Source organism: Ranitomeya variabilis, chromosome 4 (assembly GCF_051348905.1).
Source record: "Ranitomeya variabilis isolate aRanVar5 chromosome 4, aRanVar5.hap1, whole genome shotgun sequence".
Taxonomy (NCBI): Eukaryota; Metazoa; Chordata; class Amphibia; order Anura; family Dendrobatidae; genus Ranitomeya; species Ranitomeya variabilis.
In genome coordinates this window covers 684,960,334-684,983,561 of record NC_135235.1, presented here as the reverse complement: position 1 = coordinate 684,983,561, position 23,228 = coordinate 684,960,334, and the positions used below count along the sequence as shown (strand labels likewise).

Sequence of the window (23,228 nt, the reverse complement as noted above, 5' to 3'; positions counted from 1 at the left end):
GTTGTGCCTCTTTGCACAACCACACCAGGTGAGCAAGATTCAAGTTGTGCTTGTCTCATCAACAAGGATTTACTCATCTGCTACGCTTAGATAGCGCTCTCCCTCTTTTTCCCTCGTCCTCTCTTTCCCGGGACTGCATTCACACAACGCATCATCTGTGAATTATTGGACTCCTACTAACAAGTACTGTGCACATGTGTGATCAAGTTTTGCTGGACTTCCTCATTTAAGTACTGTGTGCATATGCACTAATAACCTTATTGGACTGCCTTGTTTAAATATCTGTTCGCCTCTCAATCTGCTGTGATTTACTTTATTGTGCTGAGGACCTTGTTACTACTGCAGAAATATCAGTATTATGCTCTGTTTGCTATTTACTATATAGAGCTGAAGACCTCGTTGCGATTGCAGAAATATCCGTGTCAATTCTGTTTACATTTCAGTTTCGAGTAAAAACATTCTTTGCTGCAACTTTGTTCTCGGACTGGCTTTATCCCATGCTATTAGATTCCGTAGTACCGATATAATTATTACACACTGACAGATACTTTCACCTTTTGAGCTGTCAAGTGACCAACAACAGTGTGCCCCTAAGGTCTATTTGTTTCCTGTTTCTCCTTTGTGAATAAGTCCAATGTTATCACCACATAAAAAGACAAGTCTGATTTGAAAAATGGGACCTGGTTAGGAACATAAAACTCGCTGCTGAAAGTGGTTAAATCAGAGTAATTTGGGAACTAACTACTATAATCTAAGTATAGACAATAACAAATCTACTGAAATGATCAAACTCAACAGTCTTCATCAGTAAAAAGAAAAAATAATAAAAAAAATGAGTAACCAAATGGTGAAATCTCTCTGTGGTAATAAAAGTATGGGGCTCGGTGGCTCTTGGCAATCTAAACTATCGTACGGGCCAATATTTTCTGTCAATAGAATTTCAAGAAGCCATGCACAGCTTAGAGATCTTATATGACACAGGTGTAATTTTTTATGTAGTTTATCACAATCCTCTATGAAGTTAGTTTTAAAAGAAATTGAAAAGTCAGGATAAAGGCAAACTCTGTTATTGTACAGAAATTCACACTTGGCCCTCACTGCCCATTTAATGTTATTGATCATAAAACCAAAATTTGGCCAGAAAGACTGGACCTGGTCTTGTAGGGACCATATGAGCACATTCAGCAGCACAAAAAAAGAGAAGGTAAATTCATCCAGTAAGATATCAGAGTTCTAGGGAAACTGTCACACACCTGGATCATGGACTCACTGTGCCAAGAACCCAGCTTTCCCAGGAAGGGCGTGGCCTAGCGGCTACCTGGCTTTCACTAGAGACCCTGATGGTGGAGTTCAGCTTGCGTTGCAGATAGCTGCCAGGCACCATTCCTGGGCAGTGTCAGGTACTACAGCAGCTGACTCCAAGGGAAAGGATCGAAGTTACGAGCTATGAGTGAATGGCAGGACAGGGTTCAGATACTGGTAGACCAGATAACAGAGCCGGTGCAGACACTATGGATTCTAGATCACGAGTCAGGACAGACACTGATCCTTGTTCAGACAGTGCAGATTCTGGAACACTATCCAGGATGGACACTGGTGATAGTCCAGACAACAAGGCTTTTAGGAAAGTGTTCAGATTCAGACAATACGAGTTTCAGAAACAGGTTCAGTTTCAGAAACAGGTTCAGTTTCAGACAACATGGGTTTCACAAAGTTTCTGGTTCAGACAATACAGGCTTCAGGAACAGGTTCAGGATCAGACAATACGGGACTCAAGGACAGGGACCTGTGTCATGATCTCAATGGCAAGAGAACATAGCATCAGCATATATAGGAACTAGCTCTTGGAAGATGGGAACTGAGCTGACCATGAACTAAACCTAACGCACAACTAGCAGTGGCCGGGTAGCATGCCTACGTTGATTCTAGATGCCCAGCACCAGCCGGAGGACTAAATAATGCTAGCAGAGGAAAATATTAGTCCTAGCTCACCTCTAGAGAAATACCCCGAAAGGAGACAGAGGCCCCCCACATGTATTGGCGGTGAATTAAGATGAAATAACAAACGTAGTATGAAAATAGGTTTAGCAAATTTGAGGTCCACTTACTACATAGCAGAAAACAGAAAGGACAGCTTTCATGGTCAGCTGAAAACCCTATCAAAACACCATCCAGAAATTACTTTAAAACTCTGGCATTAACTCATAACACCAGAGTGGCAATTCCTGTTCACAAGAGCTTTCCAGACACAGTAACGAAACTACAGCTGTGAACTGGAACAAAAATGCAAAAACAAACATGGACAAGAGTCCAACTTATCTAGTAGTTGTCTAGGAGCAGGAACAAGCACAGAGAGGCTTCTGATAACATTGTTGACCGGCAAGCAACTAACAGAGCAGCAAGGTTATATAGCGACTCCCACATCTTGATGGGAACAGGTGAACAGAGAAGATGAAGACACCAGTTCAATTCCACCAGTAGCCACCGGGGGAGCCCAGAATCCAAATTCACAACAGTACCCCCCCCTCAAGGAGGGGGCACCGAACCCTCACCAGAACTACCAGGGCGATCAGGATGGGCCCTATGAAAGGCACGAACCAGATCAGAGGCATGAACATCAGATGCATTCACCCAAGAATTATCCTCCTGGCCGTATCCCTTCCACTTGACCAGATACTGGAGTCTCCGTCTGGAAACACGAGAGTCTAAGATTTTCTCCACAACGTACTCCAACTCACCCTCAACCAACACCGGAGCAGGAGGCTCAACGGAAGGCACAACCGGTACCTCATACCTGCGCAATAATGACCGATGAAAAACGTTATGAATAGAAAAGGATGCAGGGAGGTCCAAACGGAAGGAAACAGGGTTAAGAATCTCCAATATCTTATACGGGCCGATGAACCGAGGCTTAAACTTAGGAGAAGAGACCCTCATAGGGACAAAACGAGAAGACAACCACACCAAATCCCCAACACAAAGCCGAGGACCAACACGACGGTGGCGGTTGGCAAAAAGCTGAGTCTTCTCCTGGGACAACCTCAAATTGTCCACCACCTGCCCCCAGATCTGATGCAATCTCTACACCACAGCATCCACTCCAGGACAATCCGAAGATTCCACCTGACCAGAGGAAAATCGAGGATGAAACCCCGAATTACAGAAAAACGGGGACACCAAAGTGGCAGAGCTGGCCCGATTATTGAGAGCGAACTCCGCCAATGGCAAAAAAGCAACCCAATCATCCTGGTCAGCAGACACAAAACACCTCAGATATGTCTCCAGGGTCTGATTAATCCGCTCGGTCTGGCCATTCGTCTGAGGATGGAAAGCGGACGAAAAAGATAAATCTATGCCCATCCTAGCACAGAATGCCCGCCAAAATCTAGACACGAATTGGGTCCCTCTGTCAGAAACGATATTCTCAGGAATACCATGCAAACGAACAACATTTTGAAAAAACAGAGGAACCAACTCGGAAGAAGAAGGTAACTTGGGCAGAGGAACCAAATGGACCATCTTAGAAAAACGGTCACACACCACCCAGATGACAGACATCTTCTGAGAAACAGGCAGATCTGAAATAAAATCCATCGAGATGTGCGTCCAAGGCCTCTTAGGAATAGGCAAGGGCAACAATAATCCACTAGCCCGAGAACAACAAGGCTTGGCCCGAGCACAAACGTCACAAGACTGCACAAAGCCTCGCACATCTCGTGACAGGGAAGGCCACCAGAAGGACCTTGCCACCAAATCCCTGGTACCAAAAATGCCAGGATGACCTGCCAACGCAGAAGAATGAACCTCAGAGATGACTCTACTGGTCCAATCATCAGGAACAAACAGTTTATCAGGTGGGCAACGATCAGGTCTATCCGCCTGAAACTCCTGCAAGGCCCGCCGCAGGTCTGGAGAAACGGCTGACAATACCACTCCATCCTTAAGGATACCTGTGGGCTCAGAGTTACCAGGCGAGTCAGGCTCAAAACTCCTAGAAAGGGCATCCGCCTTAACATTCTTAGAACCCGGTAGGTATGACACCACAAAATTAAACCGAGAGAAAAATAATGACCAGCGCGCCTGTCTAGGATTCAGGCGCCTGGCGGTCTCAAGATAAATCAAATTTTTGTGGTCAGTCAATACCACCACCTGATGTCTGGCCCCCTCAAGCCAATGGCGCCACTCCTCAAAAGCCCACTTCATGGCCAAAAGCTCCCGATTCCCAACATCATAATTCCGCTCAGCGGGCGAAAATTTACGGGAAAAGAAGGCACAAGGCCTCATCACGGAGCAGTCAGAACTTTTCTGCGACAACACTGCCCCAGCTCCGATCTCAGAAGCGTCGACCTCAACCTGAAAAGGTAGAGCAACATCAGGCTGACGCAACACAGGGGCAGAGGAAAAACGGCGCTTAAGCTCCCGAAAGGCCTCCACAGCATCAGGGGACCAATCAGCAACATCAGCACCCTTCTTAGTCAAATCGGTCAATGGCTTAGCAATATCCGAAAAACCAGCAATAAATCGACGATAAAAGTTAGCAAAGCCCAAAAATTTCTGAAGACTCTTAAGAGAAGAGGGCTGCGTCCAATCACAAATAGCTTGAACCTTGACAGGATCCATGTCAATGGAAGAGGGGGAAAAAATATATCCCAAAAAGGAAATCCTCTGTACCCCAAAAACACACTTAGAACCCTTCACACACAAAGAATTAGACCGCAAAACCTGAAAAACCCTCCTGACTTGCTCTACATGAGAGTCCCAGTCATCCGAAAAAATCAGAATATCATCCAGATACACAATCATAAATTTATCCAAATAATCGCGAAAAATATCATGCATAAAGGACTGGAAAACTGACGGAGCATTAGAAAGACCAAAAGGCATCACTAAATACTCAAAGTGGCCCTCGGGCGTATTAAATGCGGTTTTCCACTCATCCCCCTGCCTGATTCGCACCAAATTATACGCCCCACGAAGGTCAATCTTAGAGAACCACTTGGCCCCCTTTATGCGAGCAAACAAATCAGTCAGCAACGGCAATGGGTATTGATATTTAACAGTGATTTTATTCAAAAGCCGATAATCAATACATGGTCTCAAAGAGCCGTCTTTTTTTGACACAAAGAAAAAACCGGCTCCTAAGGGAGATGACGATGGACGAATATGTCCCTTTTCCAAGGACTCCTTTATATATTCTCGCATAGCAGCATGTTCAGGCACAGACAGATTAAATAAACGACCCTTTGGGTATTTACTACCCGGGATTAAATCTATGGCACAATCGCACTCTCGGTGCGGAGGTAACGAACCAAGCTTGGATTCTTCAAAGACGTCACGATAGTCAGACAGGAACTCAGGAATTTCAGAGGGAATAGATGATGAAATGGAAACCACAGGTACATCCCCATGAGCCCCCTTACATCCCCAGCTCAACACAGACATAGCTCTCCAGTCGAGGACTGGGTTGTGAGATTGCAGCAAAGGCAATCCTAGCACCAAATCATCATGTAGATTATACAGCACCAGAAAGCGAATAATCTCCTGGTGATCCGGATTAATACGCATAGTTACTTGTGTCCAGTATTGTGGTTTATTATTAGCCAATGGGGTGGAGTCAATCCCCTTCAGAGAAATAGGAGTCTCCAAAGGCTCTAAATCATACCCACAGCGTTTGGCAAAGGACCAATCCATAAGACTCAAAGCGGCGCCAGAGTCGACATAGGCGTCCGTGGTAATAGATGACAAAGAGCAAATCAGGGTCACAGATAGAATAAACTTAGACGGTAAGGTGCAAATGGAAACAGATTTACCAAGCTTTTTAGTGCGCTTAGAGCATGCTGATATAACATGAGTAGAATCACCACAATAGAAACACAACCCATTTTTCCGTCTAAAATTCTGCCGCTCGCTTCGGGACAGAATTCTATCACACTGCATACTCTCTGGCGACTTCTCAGTGGACACCGCCAGATGGTGCACTGGTTTGCGCTCCCGCAAACGCCTATCGATCTGAATAGCCATTGTCATGGACTCATTCAGACCCGCAGGCACAGGGAACCCCACCATAACATCCTTAATGGCATCAGAGAGACCCTCTCTGAAAGTCGCCGCCAGGGCGCACTCATTCCACTGAGTAAGCACAGACCATTTACGGAATCTTTGGCAGTAAATTTCCGCTTCATCTTGCCCCTGAGATAGGGACATCAAAGTTTTTTCTGCCTGAAGCTCCAAATGAGGTTCGTCATAAAGCAACCCCAAGGCCAGAAAAAACGCATCCACATTGAGCAACGCAGGATCCCCTGGTGTCAATGAAAAAGCCCAGTCTTGAGGGTCGCCCCGGAGCAAGGAAATCACAATCCTGACCTGCTGTGCAGGGTCTCCGGCAGAGCGAGATTTCAGGGACAAAAATAATTTGCAATTATTTCGAAAATTCTGAAACCCAGATCTATTCCCCGAGAAAAATTCCGGCAAAGGAATTCTCGGCTCAGATACAGGTGCATGACAAACAAAATCTTGCAAATTTTGTACCTTCGTGGCGAGATTATTCAAACCTGCAGTTACACTCTGAAGATCCATTACAAACAGGTGGACACAGAGCCATTCAAAGATTAGAAGGAGAGAAAAAAAAAAAAAAAAAAAAAATTTCAGCAGACTACTTATTTCTCTCCTTTCTCAGCCAAGGATTTTAACCCTTTAGTAGGCCGGTCAAACTGTCATGATCTCAATGGCAAGAGAACATAGCATCAGCATATATAGGAACTAGCTCTTGGAAGATGGGAACTGAGCTGACCATGAACTAAACCTAACGCACAACTAGCAGTGGCCGGGTAGCATGCCTACGTTGATTCTAGATGCCCAGCACCAGCCGGAGGACTAAATAATGCTAGCAGAGGAAAATATTAGTCCTAGCTCACCTCTAGAGAAATACCCCGAAAGGAGACAGAGGCCCCCCACATGTATTGGCGGTGAATTAAGATGAAATAACAAACGTAGTATGAAAATAGGTTTAGCAAATTTGAGGTCCACTTACTACATAGCAGAAAACAGAAAGGACAGCTTTCATGGTCAGCTGAAAACCCTATCAAAACACCATCCAGAAATTACTTTAAAACTTTGGCATTAACTCATAACACCAGAGTGGCAATTCCTGTTCACAAGAGCTTTCCAGACACAGTAACGAAACTACAGCTGTGAACTGGAACAAAAATGCAAAAACAAACATGGACAAGAGTCCAACTTATCTAGTAGTTGTCTAGGAGCAGGAACAAGCACAGAGAGGCTTCTGATAACATTGTTGACCGGCAAGCAACTAACAGAGCAGCAAGGTTATATAGCGACTCCCACATCTTGATGGGAACAGGTGAACAGAGAAGATGAAGACACCAGTTCAATTCCACCAGTAGCCACCGGGGGAGCCCAGAATCCAAATTCACAACAGACCTGACAACATACTACTTACACACACTAAGCAGAGAAAATACAGGAGTTGCTCAGCTTCCTTCCTACTGTGGAGGGAGCTTTAAATACCTGATGCCTCCCGGCATTTCCAAAGTGCGAGCGCTGCCCTTTTAAGAAATCGGGCAATGAATATGTCGGCTGCCCTACCTGGAGGAGGGAGAAGGACCATGCAGTGACGCTAGCATTGGCATTACATTAACCACGCTCTTCTCCGCAGAAGAAGTGGGGGATGAATATTCTCCTTGAACTCCCATGAACTCTCTTCAGGGCCACGTGCTCTTCAGTCCACAAGGAAAAAGGTTTCACCTTCTTCAAGGCCAGGATGCTTCTTACCATCAGAGCAGACTGATGCAGGCGTAGTAACAGTATCCTTGAATTGCCAAGTCTCTCCCTGCCTGGTATGTCCAAGTTTCAAAAAAAGCAGTAAAGCCGCACCCTATAATTATATAGTCTCTATGGACACCAGGGGGTCCATCCCAGATAGAACATCCAAATCCAAACTGAAGAAAAGGACAGCGCCGCACCGGATAGTGAAAAGCAGCTCACATATTTATTCTGCCTCCTGCGGCAACGTTTCGGTCCAAAGACCCTTGACAAAGGTCTTTGGACCGAAACGTTGCCGCAGGCAGAATAAATATGTGAGCTGCTTTTCACTATCCGGTGTGGCGCCGTCCTTTTCTTCAGTTTGGATTTGCCTGGTATGTCCAGCCACCATCTTGGAAGAATCAAAGACAAGTTGGGGTTCTTACCCATGGTTGCTGGATAGAAAAGACCTGAAGAGCATATCAGCCTTGATGTTCTTGTCAGATGGCCAAATGGGAATTGAAGATACCCTCTCTGAATAATGTCATGGTTTGTCTGTTTAAGTTCCTTTAGGGTTAACTCCTGTAGCCTCACACTGATCCTGGGTGGACTTTTTATAGCCTCCATCTGGGAGTTTCCTTTGTCAGTGATACTTCCGCCCTTGGCTAAGTGTATTGATCCCTGAGTGTGTTTTGTGCTGTGTGCTGGTTTGCTTGATCTCTTGGCTCTTTGACTCGGTCTGTTCTCTGGATACTGTTTATTGGATTCCCTCTCTGTACTTTCTCTGTCCGTTCGGTATTGACCTCTGCTTGGCCCCTACTATCCTTTTTGTCTTGTCCCTTGGTACCGTTACGCTATCCCGTGCTCTGACCCCGGCCTGATCTGTTTATGTCTCTGTCTGTGCCCCTTGGTAGCTCTGTTCTGTAGTTACCTTTCTAGGAGTTTTCCTTCAGCTTCTAGCTCCCTGGAGCTTAGGCCACGCCCACCACCAGTCAGGTGATTCAGGTCCTGACAGGCCTGAAGCAGTCTCTCTCCAGTCTTGTTCCTGCATTTCTGGGAGTCTGTGGCTATCTCCAGGTCCTATTTTCCCAGGAGATAGCATCGGTGAGTGTCACTCATATCTCCCTGCCTGATAAATAAATCTCCAAACCAGTTTCCACGAAGATAAGTCCTCGAGGCAGTGAGGATTCTGGGAGTAGGTCTATGGAACAATCACCAGGTCTGTGTGGAGGTAAATGTTTCTGCTTCCTTCCCATCGGAGACGTCAGCGTACAAACAGTCCACAGATGGCAGTACTGGCGTAGAAGATGGCTTCATCTGCGCTGAATTGAACCACAGGGACCAGACACTTCTCGTGATAAGACTGTCCTCAATGAAGCACTTCACCGGAGTTCCAGTATAGAATAGGTTCATGAGTTCGTAGCCACGGAACACCCAAGATACATGGATGAAATAGACCAAACAGCACATAGCACATAAACTTCTCCGTATGCAACATTTCTACCTGGAACTCTACTTGCTACTTGAACAGCTTTGGATAGGGCCTGTGTCTCGACTGACGAAACCAAAGGACCAAAGGCGACAGACGGGAATCTGATACCGATCTGTCACGGCTTGCTGCAAGAAATTTCAAGCCAAAGTCAAAAGTAGAATCGTAGAAAAAGTCAAGACCCGTGGAAGTGCGGCAGCGCGAAAAGGCGGTCCTCTTGTGACATCACGTTTCTCCCTGCTGTTCCGGCAATTGACATGTGGTCATTATAAGACTGAATATTAGCAGATGGTGAGTGCCCACTCTCTTTTTGTACGATTTTGCAATTCATGGACTTTTTTTCTATGGTGGCACCCGATTTCTGCAATTGGCATATACGCTGGTTATCTGACACACATGTGTGTAGGTGTATCCACTAGCAGTCGGTGCGGCAATCTGTTTTTCTCCTCTTGGGCCAAAGTCAAAAGTAGGCCGTCTCCACAAACTGGAAGCCTCCACATGATACAGATACAATCAGAGTCAACGGAGGAAAAGTATTACTCTCGCCTAGGGTAGCCTCTCTTACAGATCCTAGGCTTTAGAGTTTTCCAGACTTCTCAGTACTAAAATGAATGAAATGTTCAGCATTAGAGTAGCAGTAGCATAATCCCTTGGCATGACTGTGTTCCAGCTGCTGCTAAACAAGCCTAACACGATCGACCTGCATATGTTCAGAGAAGATAAATGTTTCAGAAGGCTGTAGAAAAAGTGGTCTCTGGAAGGAAGGAGCCAGATGTGACAGTTTCCTCTCACACGACACCTATCGGATTCATTCCTGGAATCTGGAACCTGAGGTCGATCCTTATCACCAGGGAAATAAGGTTGTCTAGAGTAGCAACGATATCTCAACTAGCCAATTTATCCTTATTCCTTCTAGACAAACCCTCCCAGAAAGCAGCTACCAAAGCTTCATCGCTCCCACCAATTTTGGAAGACCGTGTGAAGAACCAGAGGGCATAGTGACTTAAAGACAGAATGTCACGAGTGTGTCAGGTGTGACAGTCAGTCACTCGGGATCCAGATGAATAAAGTCATTGCGCTTAGCTCTGCAAGCACATTCCGGATCTTGTATCTCTGTTGCGGAGGGATATCCTTCTCCTTCTAGGACCTAGCAGTGGTCTCCACAATATGCTGCTTATTAACACACCTTTGCTGGATGTTTAACACCTTCACCCTGAAGCCTGTTTTCACCTAAGTGACAAGGCCAATTTTTACAATTCTGACCACTGTCACTTTATGAGGTCATAACTCTGAAACGCTTCAACGGATCCTGGTGATTATGACATTGTTTTCTCGTGACATATTGTACTTTAGGATAGTGGTAAAACTTCTTCGATATGACTTGCATTTATTTGTGAAAAAAACAGAAATTTGTCGAAAATTAAGCAATTTTCAAATTTTTCGTTTTTATGCCCTTAAATTAGAGAGCTATATCACATAATATAGTTAATAAACAACATTTCCCACATGTCTGCTTTACATCAGCACAATTTTGGAAACATAATTTTTTTTTTGTTAGGGAGTTATAAGGGTTAAAAGTTGACCAGCGATTTCTCATTTTTGCAACAAAATTTGCAAAACCATTTTTTTTAGGGACCACCTCACACTTGAAGTGACTTTGAGGGGTCTATATGACAGAAAATGAACAAAAGTGACACCATTCTAAAAACTGCACCCCTCAAGGTACTCAAACCCACATTCAAAAAGTTTATTAACCCCTCAAGTGCTTCACAGGAATTTTTGGAATGTTTAAAAAAAATTGAACATTTAACTTTTTTTTTTACAAAATTTTTACTTCAGATCCAATTTGTTTTATCTTACCAAGGGTAACAGGAGAAATTGGACCACAAAAGTCATTGTACAATTTGTCGTGAGTACGCCGATACCCCACATGTTGGGGTAAACCAATGTTTGGGCACATGGCAGAGCTCGGAAGGGAAGGAGCGCTATTTGACTTTTCAATGCAAAATTGGCTGGAATTGAGATCGGAACCATGTCCTGTTTGGAGAGCCCCTGACGTGCCTAAACAGTAGAAACCCCCCACAAGTGACCCCATTTTGGAAAGAAGACCCCCTAAGGAACTTATCTAGATGTGTGGTGAGCACTTTTAACCCCCAATTGTTTCACTAAAGTTTAGAATGTAGCGCCGTGAAAATTAAAAAATCATTTTTTCTTTCCACAAAATGATGTTTTAGCCCGCAATTTTTTTTCCCAAGGGTAAAAGGAGAAATTGGACCACAAAAGTTATTGTCCAATTTGTCCTGAGTACGCTGATACCCCATACATGGGGGGAAACCACTGTTTGGGCGCACGGCAGAGCTCAGAAGGGAAGGAGCACCGTTTGAAATGCAGATTTAGATGGATTGGTCTGCAGGCGTCATGTTGCATTTGCAGAGTCCCTGATGTACCTAAACAGTAGAACCTCCCCACAAGTGACCCCATATTGGAAACTAGAACCCCCAAGGAACTTATCTAGATGTGTTGTGAGAACTTTGAACCAACAAGTGTTTCACTACAGTTTATAACGCGGAGCCGTGAAAATAAAAAATATTTTTTTTTCCACGAAAATGATATTTTAGCCCCCACTATTTTATTTTCCCAAGGGTAACAGGACAAATTGGACCCCAAAAGTTGTTGTCCAACTTGTCCTGAGAACGCTGATACCCCATATGTTGGGGGGGACCACTGTTTGGGCGCACAGGAGAACTCGGGAGGGAAGGAGCACTGTTTTAGTTTTTCAAAGCAGAATTGGCTGGAATTGAGATCGGACGCCATGTCGCGTTTGGAGAGCCCCTGATGTGCCTAAACAGTGGAAACCCCCAATTCTAACTGAAATCCTAACCCCAACCTTAACCCCAACCCTAACCCTAGCCCTAACCGTAGCCCTAACCCTAACCCTAATGGGAAAATGGAAATACATACATTTTTTAAAATTTTATTATTTTTCCGTAACTAAGGAGGTGATGAAGGGGGGTTTGATTTACTTTTATAGCGTTTTTTTGGCGGATTTTTATGGTTGGCAGCCATCACACACTAAAAGACGCTTTTTATTACAAAAAATAGTTTTTGCATCACCACATTTTGAGAGCTATAATTTATCCATATTTTGGCCCACAGAGTCATGTGAGATCTTGTCTTTTGCGGGACGAGTTGACGTTTTTATTGGTACCATTTTCGGGCACATGACGTTTTTTGATCGCTTTTTATTCCGATTTTTGGGAGGCGGAATGAACAAAAACCAGCAATTCCTGAAATTCTTTTAGGGGGGGGGGGGGGGGCGTTTATACCATTCCACGTGTGGTAAAATTGATAAAGCAGCTTTATTCTTCAGGTCAGTATGATTACAGCGATACCTCATTTATGTAATTTTTTTATGTTTTGTCGCTTTTACACAATAAAAACTATTTTATATCAAAAAATAATTGTTTTTGCATCGCTTTATTCTGAGAGCTATAACTTTTTTATTTTTCTGTTGATGATGCTGTATGGCGGCCTTTTTTTGCGGGACAAGATGACGTTTTCAACGGTACCATGGTTATTTATATCAGTCTTTTTGATCGCGTTATTCCACTTTTTGTTCGCCTGTATGATAATAAAGCGTTGTTTTTTGTCTTTTTTTTTTTTTTTCTGCGGTGTTCACTGAAGGGGTTAACTAGTGGCATAGTTTTATAGAGCGGGTCGTTACGGACGCGGCGATACCAAATATGTGTACTTTTATTGTTTTGTTTTTTTTTATTTACAAAAATAAATGGAATTACTGGGAAATGTTTTTTTTTTCTTTATTTGGGGATTTTTTTATTTTATTTTTTATACATTGTATTTTTTTTTTTTTTTACTTTTTACCATTGTCCCAGGGTGAGACATCACTGTTTTAGATCAGATCGTTGATCTGACAGTGTGCATAGCACTCTGTCAGATCAACAATCTGACAGGCACGTCACAGAGGCTTGCCGGCGCCTGCTATTAGGAACTCTCAGCAGGCGCCGGCAAGCCAGGTCAGTAAATGACCCGGAAGGAGTCCCGCGGCCATCTTGGATCCGGGGACTCCTTCCAGGTCACCGGAGCTGCGCGATCTCATCGCGTTGCTCCGGTGGGAGAGCGCAGGGAGCCCCCGTCCCTGCGCGATCCCCCTCTATGCCGCTGTCACTATTGACAGCAGCATGAGAGGGGTTAAATGCCCGCGATCAGCGATAGCGCCGATCGTGGGCATTGCTGCGGGGTGTCAGCTGTCATATACAGCTGACACCCGCACCCGATCACCGCGGCGCTCAGCGTGAGACCGCGGTGATCGGGGCGCTGTACTAGTACTGCTGCTGGCACAAATGCAGTGCTGGCAGCGCAGTACTAGTACGGCGCGTGGCGCGAAGGGGTTAAGCACCTTTATTCGCTTCTTTAAGGCGCGGGTGATAGTTCTATTTCCCTTTGTCTGGTTGAAAGTACTAGTAGTCCACTATTTCCTTCTTGGCGTTCTCTTGGAAGCAGTAGCGTAGCTACCAGGGGGGCAGAGGGTGCGGCCGCTTCGGGCCCACCGCTCACAAGGGCCCACCCGGAGCTATACTACACTTAATTAGCTCTGTGGTAGAGCAGGGAGATACGATCTCCCTGCTCTACCTCGGGCAGGGGCTGGAGAAAGGCAGTGAAGCTATGCCCCCTCCCCCCAGTGCTGACACTGTACCTGTATCCAGCAGACACGCCCAGACACGACATTGCACGCTCAGTGAACGTGTCTGCGCCTCTGCGGCAGAGAAGTCAGGACCATGGCGCTGGGTCTTCCCTCCAGAGAGGAGCAGGACAGGGGACACAGTGCTGTAAGTAACAGCTCACACTTCGGCCTGTACAGCCAGAGGTGTCTGCACTGTGCAGGGAGGAGGTGGCAGGACACTGCTCCTCTCCAGATAAGACCCAGCCACATGCTGTATCTGCAGTCTCTGAGACATTGCAGATTTATGGCAGCATCCTGAACTTTTATTCAGATCGGGTCACTTTGAGTGCAAATCGCCCAAGCATCACCCGATCTGCAAAAAAACTTCAGAGCAGCTGATATAAATCTAATGGTTCCTCAGATAGACAAGACTGGTCAGTAATGTGCACTGATAGACGTGGCCCCGGCTGCAGGACCCCACAGATGAGGATATAGGTCTCTTTCCTATATATGTCTCCTTTTTATATATAGGAAAGAAACCTATATCCTCATCTGTGGGGTCCTGCAGCCGGGGCCACGTCTGTCAGTGCACATTACTGACCAGTCATGTCAGTATATATACCTTGGATTTACCGATATGAGACCATACAGACATTGGACTGGTAGGATCCTGACCCCTGCTATAGGAGATGTATGTATGTATGTATGTATGTATGTATGTATGTATGTATGTATGTATGTATGTATGTATGTATGTATGTATGTATGTATGTATGTATGTATGTATGTATGTATATATATATATATATATATATATATATATATATATATATATATATATATATATATATATATATATATATATATATAGTAATGCAGTCCTATAGCCGGGGTCAGGATCTATCAGTCCAGTGTCTGTATGATCTCATATCAGTAAAGGTACCTTCACATTAAGCGACGCTGCAGCGATAGCGACAACGATGCCGATCGCTGCAGCGTTGCTGTTTGATCGCTGGAGAGCTGTCACACAGACCGCTCTCCAGCGACCAACGATGCCGAGGTCCCCGGGTAACCAGGGTAAACATCGGGTTACTAAGCGCAGGGCCGCGCTTAGTAACCCGATGTTTACCCTGGTTACCAGCGTAAAATGTAAAAAAAACAAACACTACATACTTACATTCGCTTCCCCCGGCGTCCGCTTCCTGCACTGACTGAGCGCCGGCCCTAACAGCAGAGCGGTGACGTCACCGCTGTGCTGTACTTTCACTTTCACTTTACCGCGCTCAGTCAGTGTGGGAAGCGGACGCCGGGGGACGCGAAGGTGAGTATGTACTGTTTGTTTTTTTACATTTTACACTGGTAACCAGGGTAAACATCGGGTTACTAAGCGCGGCCCTGCGCTTAGTAACCCGATGTTTACCCTGGTCACCAGTGTAAAACATCGCTGGTATCGTTGCTTTTGGTGTCAAACACGACGATACACGCCGATCTGACGACCAAATAAAGTTCTGAACTTTGTTCAACGACCAGCGATATCACAGCAGGATCCTGATCGCTGCTGCCTGTCACACTAAACGATATCGCTAGCCAGGACGCTGCAACGTCACGGATCGCTAGCGATATCGTTTAGTGTGAAGGTACCTTAAGTCCAAGGTTGTAAACACAAAACCCTCATTATAAAACCTTTTATTAAAAAAAAAAGTTATGGGTGAGTTTTGTTGTGAACTCCGTTTTCAGGCTCCCTCTTGTGGTCACAGATGGTATTGTGTGACTTTGGTTTTTTGGCTCCCCCTGGTGGTTTGGTTTATTATCCTGCGGGTCTGTGGCTGGATCAGCTGCCTCGTTATTCACCAGGGAGGCTCCTATTTAGCCCTGCTTCACTTCCACTTGTTGCCGGCTGTCAATGTATTCAGTGATATTCTGATTACTCCTGATTATCTCGTTTTCTGCCTCTTCAGGATAAGCTAAGTTCTGTTTGAATATTTTTTGCTCATCTGCCTGCAATATGATTTCTGTGTATGATGAGTCTAGTCCAGCTTGCTAACATGTGATTTCTTTTTGCTGGTAAGCTCTGGGGTACGGAGTTGCTTCCCCCGCACCGTTAGTTGGTGCGGGGGCTCGAGCTATCTCTGCGTGGATATTTTGAATAGGGTTTTTTATTGACCGCACAGTTCCCTTCCTATTTTCTGCTATCTAGTATTAGCGGGCCTCATTTGCTAAATCTGATTTCATCTCTGCGTTTGTGCTTTCCCCTTAACTCACCGTTAATATTTGTGGGGGGCTATTCTATATCTTTGGGGTCATTCCACTGAGGCAAGTGAGGAGTTACTTTCCCTCCAGGAATAGTCAGTTTCTCAAGCCGTGACGAGACGTCTAGGATTTTTAGGTAACGTTCCACGGCTGCCTATAGTTGTTTGTGGATAGGATCAGGTTGCGGTCAATCTAGTTACCACTTCCCCAGAGCTAGTAGTCTGTTCAGTTACTTAGCTAGTCCGACCTGCGATCCTTGCCACTAGGATCATAACAGAGTTTATACAGTATGATAAATAGCCAGACAGAAGAAAAAAGCATCACAAGTAAGTGTGTATAGAAAATCACATATGGTTGCCAGCCCCTGAACATATACTCAGTCTAGACAACAAGACCCCAAAGGGTGAGAAGGGAAAAAGAGAGGAGCAGATGAGCCAGGGGGTGTACTTTCTTCTTTAGATTGGTAATATTCTATCTCCTCCTCTTTCTTCTGGTTGCCTCCTTTCCTTTCCCTCTTTGGGGTCTTGTCCAGACAAGAGTATTTTTTTAGGGTTACCTGGATAAATTCAGGGAGCTATGCCCATACACTGGCCTCTATACGCACCCACTGGCTGTTTTTATTTTCTTCTATTTAGCTCTTTGTTAAGTATATCAGGGCTGTACAAGTAGCAGCCCAGAGTGACTAGATTCTAAAGAGTGAGAGCTATTGCAAGTTCCATTATACAGCATGGGAGCCACTGCGGGGGTCATTATACAGTGTGAGAGATAATGCAAGGGCCATTATACAGTTTGGAGGCTGCTGTCAGGCCATCATACAGTGTAGGGGCCTATATACAGTGTGGGAGCTACTGAGGGGGTCATTATACAGTGTTGGGACCACTGTGGGGGCTGTAAAGAGTTTGGGGCTACTGTGAAGGCACATAGACATTTTACTATGCAAGGGCACAATGGTGGCATTACTATGTGATGCAGTATGAGGAGCAATGCTTTTGGACCACACAGCAGGTGCAGTAATATGGACACATACGGCAGCAGCGGCTCAGTATTGGGGTATCAGGTGGAGTAATAGGGACACATACGGCAGCAGCGGCTCAGTATTGGGGTATTAGGCTTGTACTGCAGATAGCCGCCAGGTACAACTCCTGGGCAGTCCCCGATACTGCTGAGCTGACCCAATGGGTCAGGATGGCAGTCAAGGACATGGATTCGGAGTCACTGGCAGTACAGGATTTGGACACAGGTAGACCAGATATAGGAGAAGATACAGATGGTATGGATTCTGGATCACCCAGATGACAGACACTGATCCTTGTTCAAACAGTGCAGAATTTGGGACACAAGCCAGGAAGGACACTGGTGCTAGTTCAATCAACACAGATTTCAGGAACATATTTAGACAACACGAGAATCAGGAACAGGTTATGGACCAGGGATCTGGCAACATACTGCTTACATACACACACACACACACACACACACACACACACACTCACACACACACACAAAGAGAAAATACAAGAGTTGTTCAGGCACTTCCATACTAAGGAGAGTGCTTTACATACAGGTGCTTCTCAAAAAATCAGAATATCATCAAAAAGTAAATATATTTCAGTTCTTCAATACAAAAAGTGAAACTCATATTACATAGAGTCATTACAGACAGAGTGATCTATTTCAAGTGTTTATGTAAATGTTGATGATTATGGCTTACAGCCAATGAAAACCCAAAAGTCATTATCTCAGTAAATTAGAATACTTTATAACACCAGCTTGAAAAATGATTTTAAAATCGGAAATGTTGGGCTCCCGAAATGTATGTTCTGTAAATGCACTCAATACTTAGTTGGGGCTCCTTTTGCATCAATTACTGCATCAATGCGATGTGACATGGAGGCGATCAGCCTGTGGCACTGCTGAGGTGTTATGGAAGCCCAGGTTGCTTTGATAGCAGTCTTCATCTCGTCTGCATTGTTGGGTCGTGTCTCTCATCTTCCTCTTGACAATAACCCATGAATGCTCTATTGGGATAAGGTCAGGTGAGTTTGCTGGCTTTTCAAGCACAGTAATACGGCTGTTTTAAAACCAAGTATTGGTACTTTTGGCAGTGTGGACAGGTGCCAAGTCCTGCTGGAGAATGAGATTTCCTTCTCCAAAAAGCTTGTTGGCAGAGGGAAGCATGAAGTGCTCTAAAATTTCCTGGTAGACGGCTGTACTGACTTTGGTCTTGATAAAACACAGTGGACCTACACCAGCAGATGACATGGCTCGCCAAGCCACCAATGATTGTGGAAACTTCACACTAGACCTCAAGGAGCTTGGATTGTGGCCTCTCCACTCTTCCTCCAGACTCTGGGACCTTGATTTCCAAATAAAATGTAAAAGTAACTTTCATCTGAAAACACCACCTTAGACCACTGAGCAACAGTCCAGTCCTTGGCCCAGGTAAGACGCTTATGGCGTCGTCTATTGTTCATGAGTAGCTACACACAAGGATGTGACAATTGAAGCCCATGTCCTGGATAAGGGTACCGTCACATTAAGCGACGCTGCAGCGATAGCGACAACTATGTCGATCGCTGCAGCGTCGCTGTTTGATCGCTGGAGAGCTGTCACACAGACCGCTCTCCAGCGACCAACGATGCCGAGGTCCCCGGGTAACCAGGGTAAACATCGGGTTGCTAAGCGCAGGGCCGCGCTTAGTAACCCGATGTTTACCCTGGTTACCAGCGTAAAAGTAAAAAAAACAAACAGTACATACTCACCTGCGCGTCTCCCAGCGTCTGCTTCCTGACACTGACTGAGCTCCGGCCCTAACAGCACAGCGGTGACGTCACCGCTGTGCTTTCACTTTCACTTTAGGGCCGGATCTCAGTCAGAGCAGGAAGCAGACGCTGGGGGACGCGCAGGTGAGCATGTACTGTTTGTTTTTTTTACTTTTACACTGGTAACCAGGGTAATAATCGGGTTACTAAGCGCGGCCCTGCGCTTAGTAACCCGATGTTTACCCTGGTTACCAGTGTAAAACATCGCTGGTATCGTTGCTTTTGGTGTCAAACACAACGATACACGGCGATCGGACGACCAAATAAAGTTCTGGACTTTATTCAGCGACCAGCGACATCACAGCAGGATCCTGATCGCTGCTGCGTGTCAAACTAAACGATATCGCTAGCGAGGACGCTGCAACGTCACGGATCGCTAGCGATATCGTTTAGTGTGACGGTACCTCAAGTCTGTGTGCGGTGGCTCTTGAAGCAATGACTCCAGCATCAGTCCACTCCTTGTGAATCTCCCCAAAATTTTTAAAATAATCCTTTCATGGCTGCGGTTATCCCGGTTGCTTGTGCATCTTTTTCTACCACACATTTTCCTTTCACTCAACGTTCCATTATTATGCTTGGATACAGCACTCTGAACAGCCAGCTCCTTTAGCAATGACGTTTTGTGGCTTCCCCTCCTTGTGGAGTGTGTCAATGACTGCCTTCTGGACATTTGTCAAGTCAGCAGTCCTCCCCATGATTGTGGAGCTACTGAAACAGACTAAGGGGCCTTTTGTAAAGCTTAGGAAGCCTTTGCAGGTGTTTTTTGTTAATTATTATAATTTACTGAAATAATGACTTTGGGGTTTTCATTGGCTGTAAGCTATAATGATCAACATTAACATAAATAACACTTGAAATAGATCACTCTGTTTGTAATTGTGATTTCTCTTACAGGCCCATTATAACGTTTTTGTTCAAGTGATTTTCTAACTTTTCAGAACATTCTACTTAAGCTGTCATTTGGTTTTGTAGTTTACAGACCTGGACAGGAAATGGTCAGTGTCTCCTAATTTCAGGGGGTAGGTGGATTTCCCAGATTGTAAGCTCTATAGAAAAGAGCTTTCAATACACAAAGTAATTTGGACAGTTTTGGGTGGGAGAAAATATTGTGGTCTAGAGACAAAATTGTGATCACACGAGTGAGATATGACTGAACTACTTCTTTACTTCTCTGCATTTAGTGGTTACTACTCACCTGGGTAGTCATATGTAGGAGTCGCCTTTTTACACCGTTCGTCACCCCTCACATATGTCTCTGTAGTATTAATATGATCTTGATCTTTACCCTGAAACATATATTGTATCAATCACCGACAGAGGGAGAAGTCACATCTATGATCAGCTCTAATCCTGCCATCTCCACCGTTCTCATTACACAAGTAAAAAACATATAATACTGGTGGATAAAACAAGACTGAGCACAAGATCTTCACAGCCGTCTACACATCATAGAAGAGATCTCATGACACCTTCTCTCCATCTACCTGATGATCCTGAGGAATACTGGGATCTTCTTGTTTACAGTCCTGTGGAAGAAGAGAACGGGGACATCTCTCTGGTGTTATCTTCTTACTGGATAGATCTGGAGGAAACATATACAGGGACTGAATTCATTCTTTACATACAGATAATTATAGGCCGTGTGTATTTAGTCCTGTCTATTACCTGGTGATGTGAGGGGCTGGGGAACCTCCACCATGACGTCCTTGTACAAATGTTTGTGTCGTTCTAAATACTCCCACTCCTCCATGGAAAAATAGACAGCGACATCCAGACACCTTATAGGAACCTGACACATACAATGATACCGTCATCCCCCGATCCCTTCATAGTGTTACTGTATAATGTCCCAGCATTCCCAGCAGTGTCACCTCTCCAGTCAGCAGCTCAATCATCTTGTAGGTCAGTTCTAGGATCTTCTGGTCATTGATGTCCTCATGTATCAGGGGGTGAGGTGGAGGCCCCGTGATTGGGGTCAGGGGTCTTCCCCATCCCTCAGACACAGGGTCCTGATAGCGTCCACTAGAGGTCTTCTTCACTACTGTGTAATCCTGGTTATGGAGAGACACATTAATAAGTCTCACTAAAGACATTTCCAGAGTCCTCACCTCTCCAGTTCTGTCCATCTGTTATTCCCATAGATAAGAATGATGTAATGTGACGTCATCAGAATCTCTCACCTCTCCAGTAAGCCGGAAGAGGATCTCTAGGGTGAGGTGTAATATCCTCTCCGCCATCTTGTCTCTGTCCATATCCATCCTTGATGGGTAATTCAAGAAAATTCTCTTATATAGAAGATCTTCACTGAGAGGATCCGATATTGTAGAGACCTGAATGAGAAGAAGATGAGCCGATGTAACATAAAAATAATACAAAAGTAATAATACAATTACTGAAGATAAGGGAAACATATGAGGAGATTTATTATTTTACAGTATTTACTTTTCTTCTTTACATCTACTAATAAAACCTATATATTTAGGCCACAGACAACAAGCAGTTTCTTCCTCGGAGTCGGCAGCTGAATACGTTTCTCATAGACTCATCTTCCATAATGCTAATTGTCGTCTCATTTACCGACACTGGAATCGTCATTAGCAATACTGCAGGAGATATTCATTACACGTGACAGGAGAAATAACTACCGTATTTTCTGGTGTATAAGACGACCCCCAACTTTTCCATATAAAATTTAGGATATACCCATTGTATAAGACGGGGGTCATCTTATACGCCCAGTCATCTTATACGGCGTGTGGTTCCCAGGGTCTGGAGGAGAGGAGACTCTCCTTCAGGCCCTGGAATCCATATTCATTTAAAAAATAAAGAATAAAAAAAAAAATATATATGGATATACTCACCCCTCCGACGGACCCTGGACCTCAGCGGTGCAAGCGTCTGCCTCCGTTCCTAAGAATGCAGTGAGTGAAGGACCTGTGATGACGTCGCGGTTACGCGACCGCTCATGTGACCGCAACGTCATCGAAGGTCCTTCACTCACTGCATTCTTAGGAACGGAGGCAGACGCTTGCACCGCTGAGGTCCAGGGTCCGTTTGAGGGGTGAGTATATCCATTTTTTTTTTTTTTTTTTATTCTTTATTTTTTACATGAATATGGATCCCAGGGCCTGAAGGAGAGTCTCTCCTTTTGGGACAATTTTTAGGGGTTAAAAAGTCGTCTCTACTTTCACACTAGCGACGTGCCGACGCAACGACGCTAGTGTTGTTTGCGCCGCACAACGGGTGCAGTGGATGCTGTTTTTCAACGCATCCGCTGCCCCATTGTGAGGTGCGGGGAGGAGGGGGCGGAGTTCCGGCCACGCATGCGTGGTCGGAAAAGACGTTCTCTAGGCACCAAAAAACGTTGCAACGCAGCACGACGGTTGCAACATGGGGCAAAGCGTCGCACTGCGTCGCTAATACTAGTCTATGGAGAAAAAAACGCATCCTGCAAGCACTTTTGCAGGATACGTTTTTTCTGCAAAACGACGGATAGCGACGTGCAGTGCACGACGCTAGTGTGAAAGTAGCCAAATACGCCGGAAAATACGGTACTTCATGATGAGGATGACATCTTCATCTTCTACTACGGCTCTAGAAACAGATTTGCCCAGAGTCCATCACTGAGTCCATCCCCACCGGCCGTCTATATGAAGGTTTCCCGTCTTCCCCGCACTGTAATCTTCTATCACGTTAGATCTCAGGTCTGATTCACACACAGAAGTTTGAGGCTTTTATAAAAGATTTTTTTGCAAGAACCAAGACACGAGATATTTGATGATAATATCTCTATGTACAGCTTTTTTTAGCATTTTCCTGTAGGCTTCCGTATACTACATGAAAAACACCCCGAAAAGAAAAAAAAACAATACTGGGGGAACATTATACTTTGTGGAGGTCCCGTACTATGAGAGTAATACATGTTTCCTAGGTTCCCGTCTTTCATAGTTGGGTTGTTTGTATCTATCATTGGAAAAGGAACAAAACCATTGTGATTCTTATAACGAGCCAACAAAAAAACCCCCTAAATATAACATTTTATAACAACCCCACAATCTGTGACTCTTCAGGGTAAATCGCTCTCTCACCATTGGATTAGAGCTGATACTATGGAGCTAAAGTGACTAAACAGACTTTCTGTCTCCTCCATAAAGGGGCACTTTTCCGTGTTTGTCAGAACTGTCTGAGGATTATTAGAGGGGATAGTTTCCCCCCAATTAGAAGG

At 44.9% G+C, this 23,228-nt stretch overlaps 1 protein-coding gene across 1 annotated transcript in view; it reads right to left on the bottom strand.

Moving 5' to 3' along the window:
• LOC143768211 (uncharacterized) overlaps nt 1-20,298 on the bottom strand; it is a 46,225-nt gene extending 25,927 nt beyond the window's left edge. Inside the window, exon 1 of the mRNA XM_077256905.1 lies at nt 20,199-20,298. Within this exon, the coding sequence (XP_077113020.1) occupies nt 20,199-20,298 (100 nt within the window). The remainder of the gene's footprint in view (nt 1-20,198) is intronic.
• Nucleotides 20,299-23,228: the final 2,930 nt, after the last annotated feature.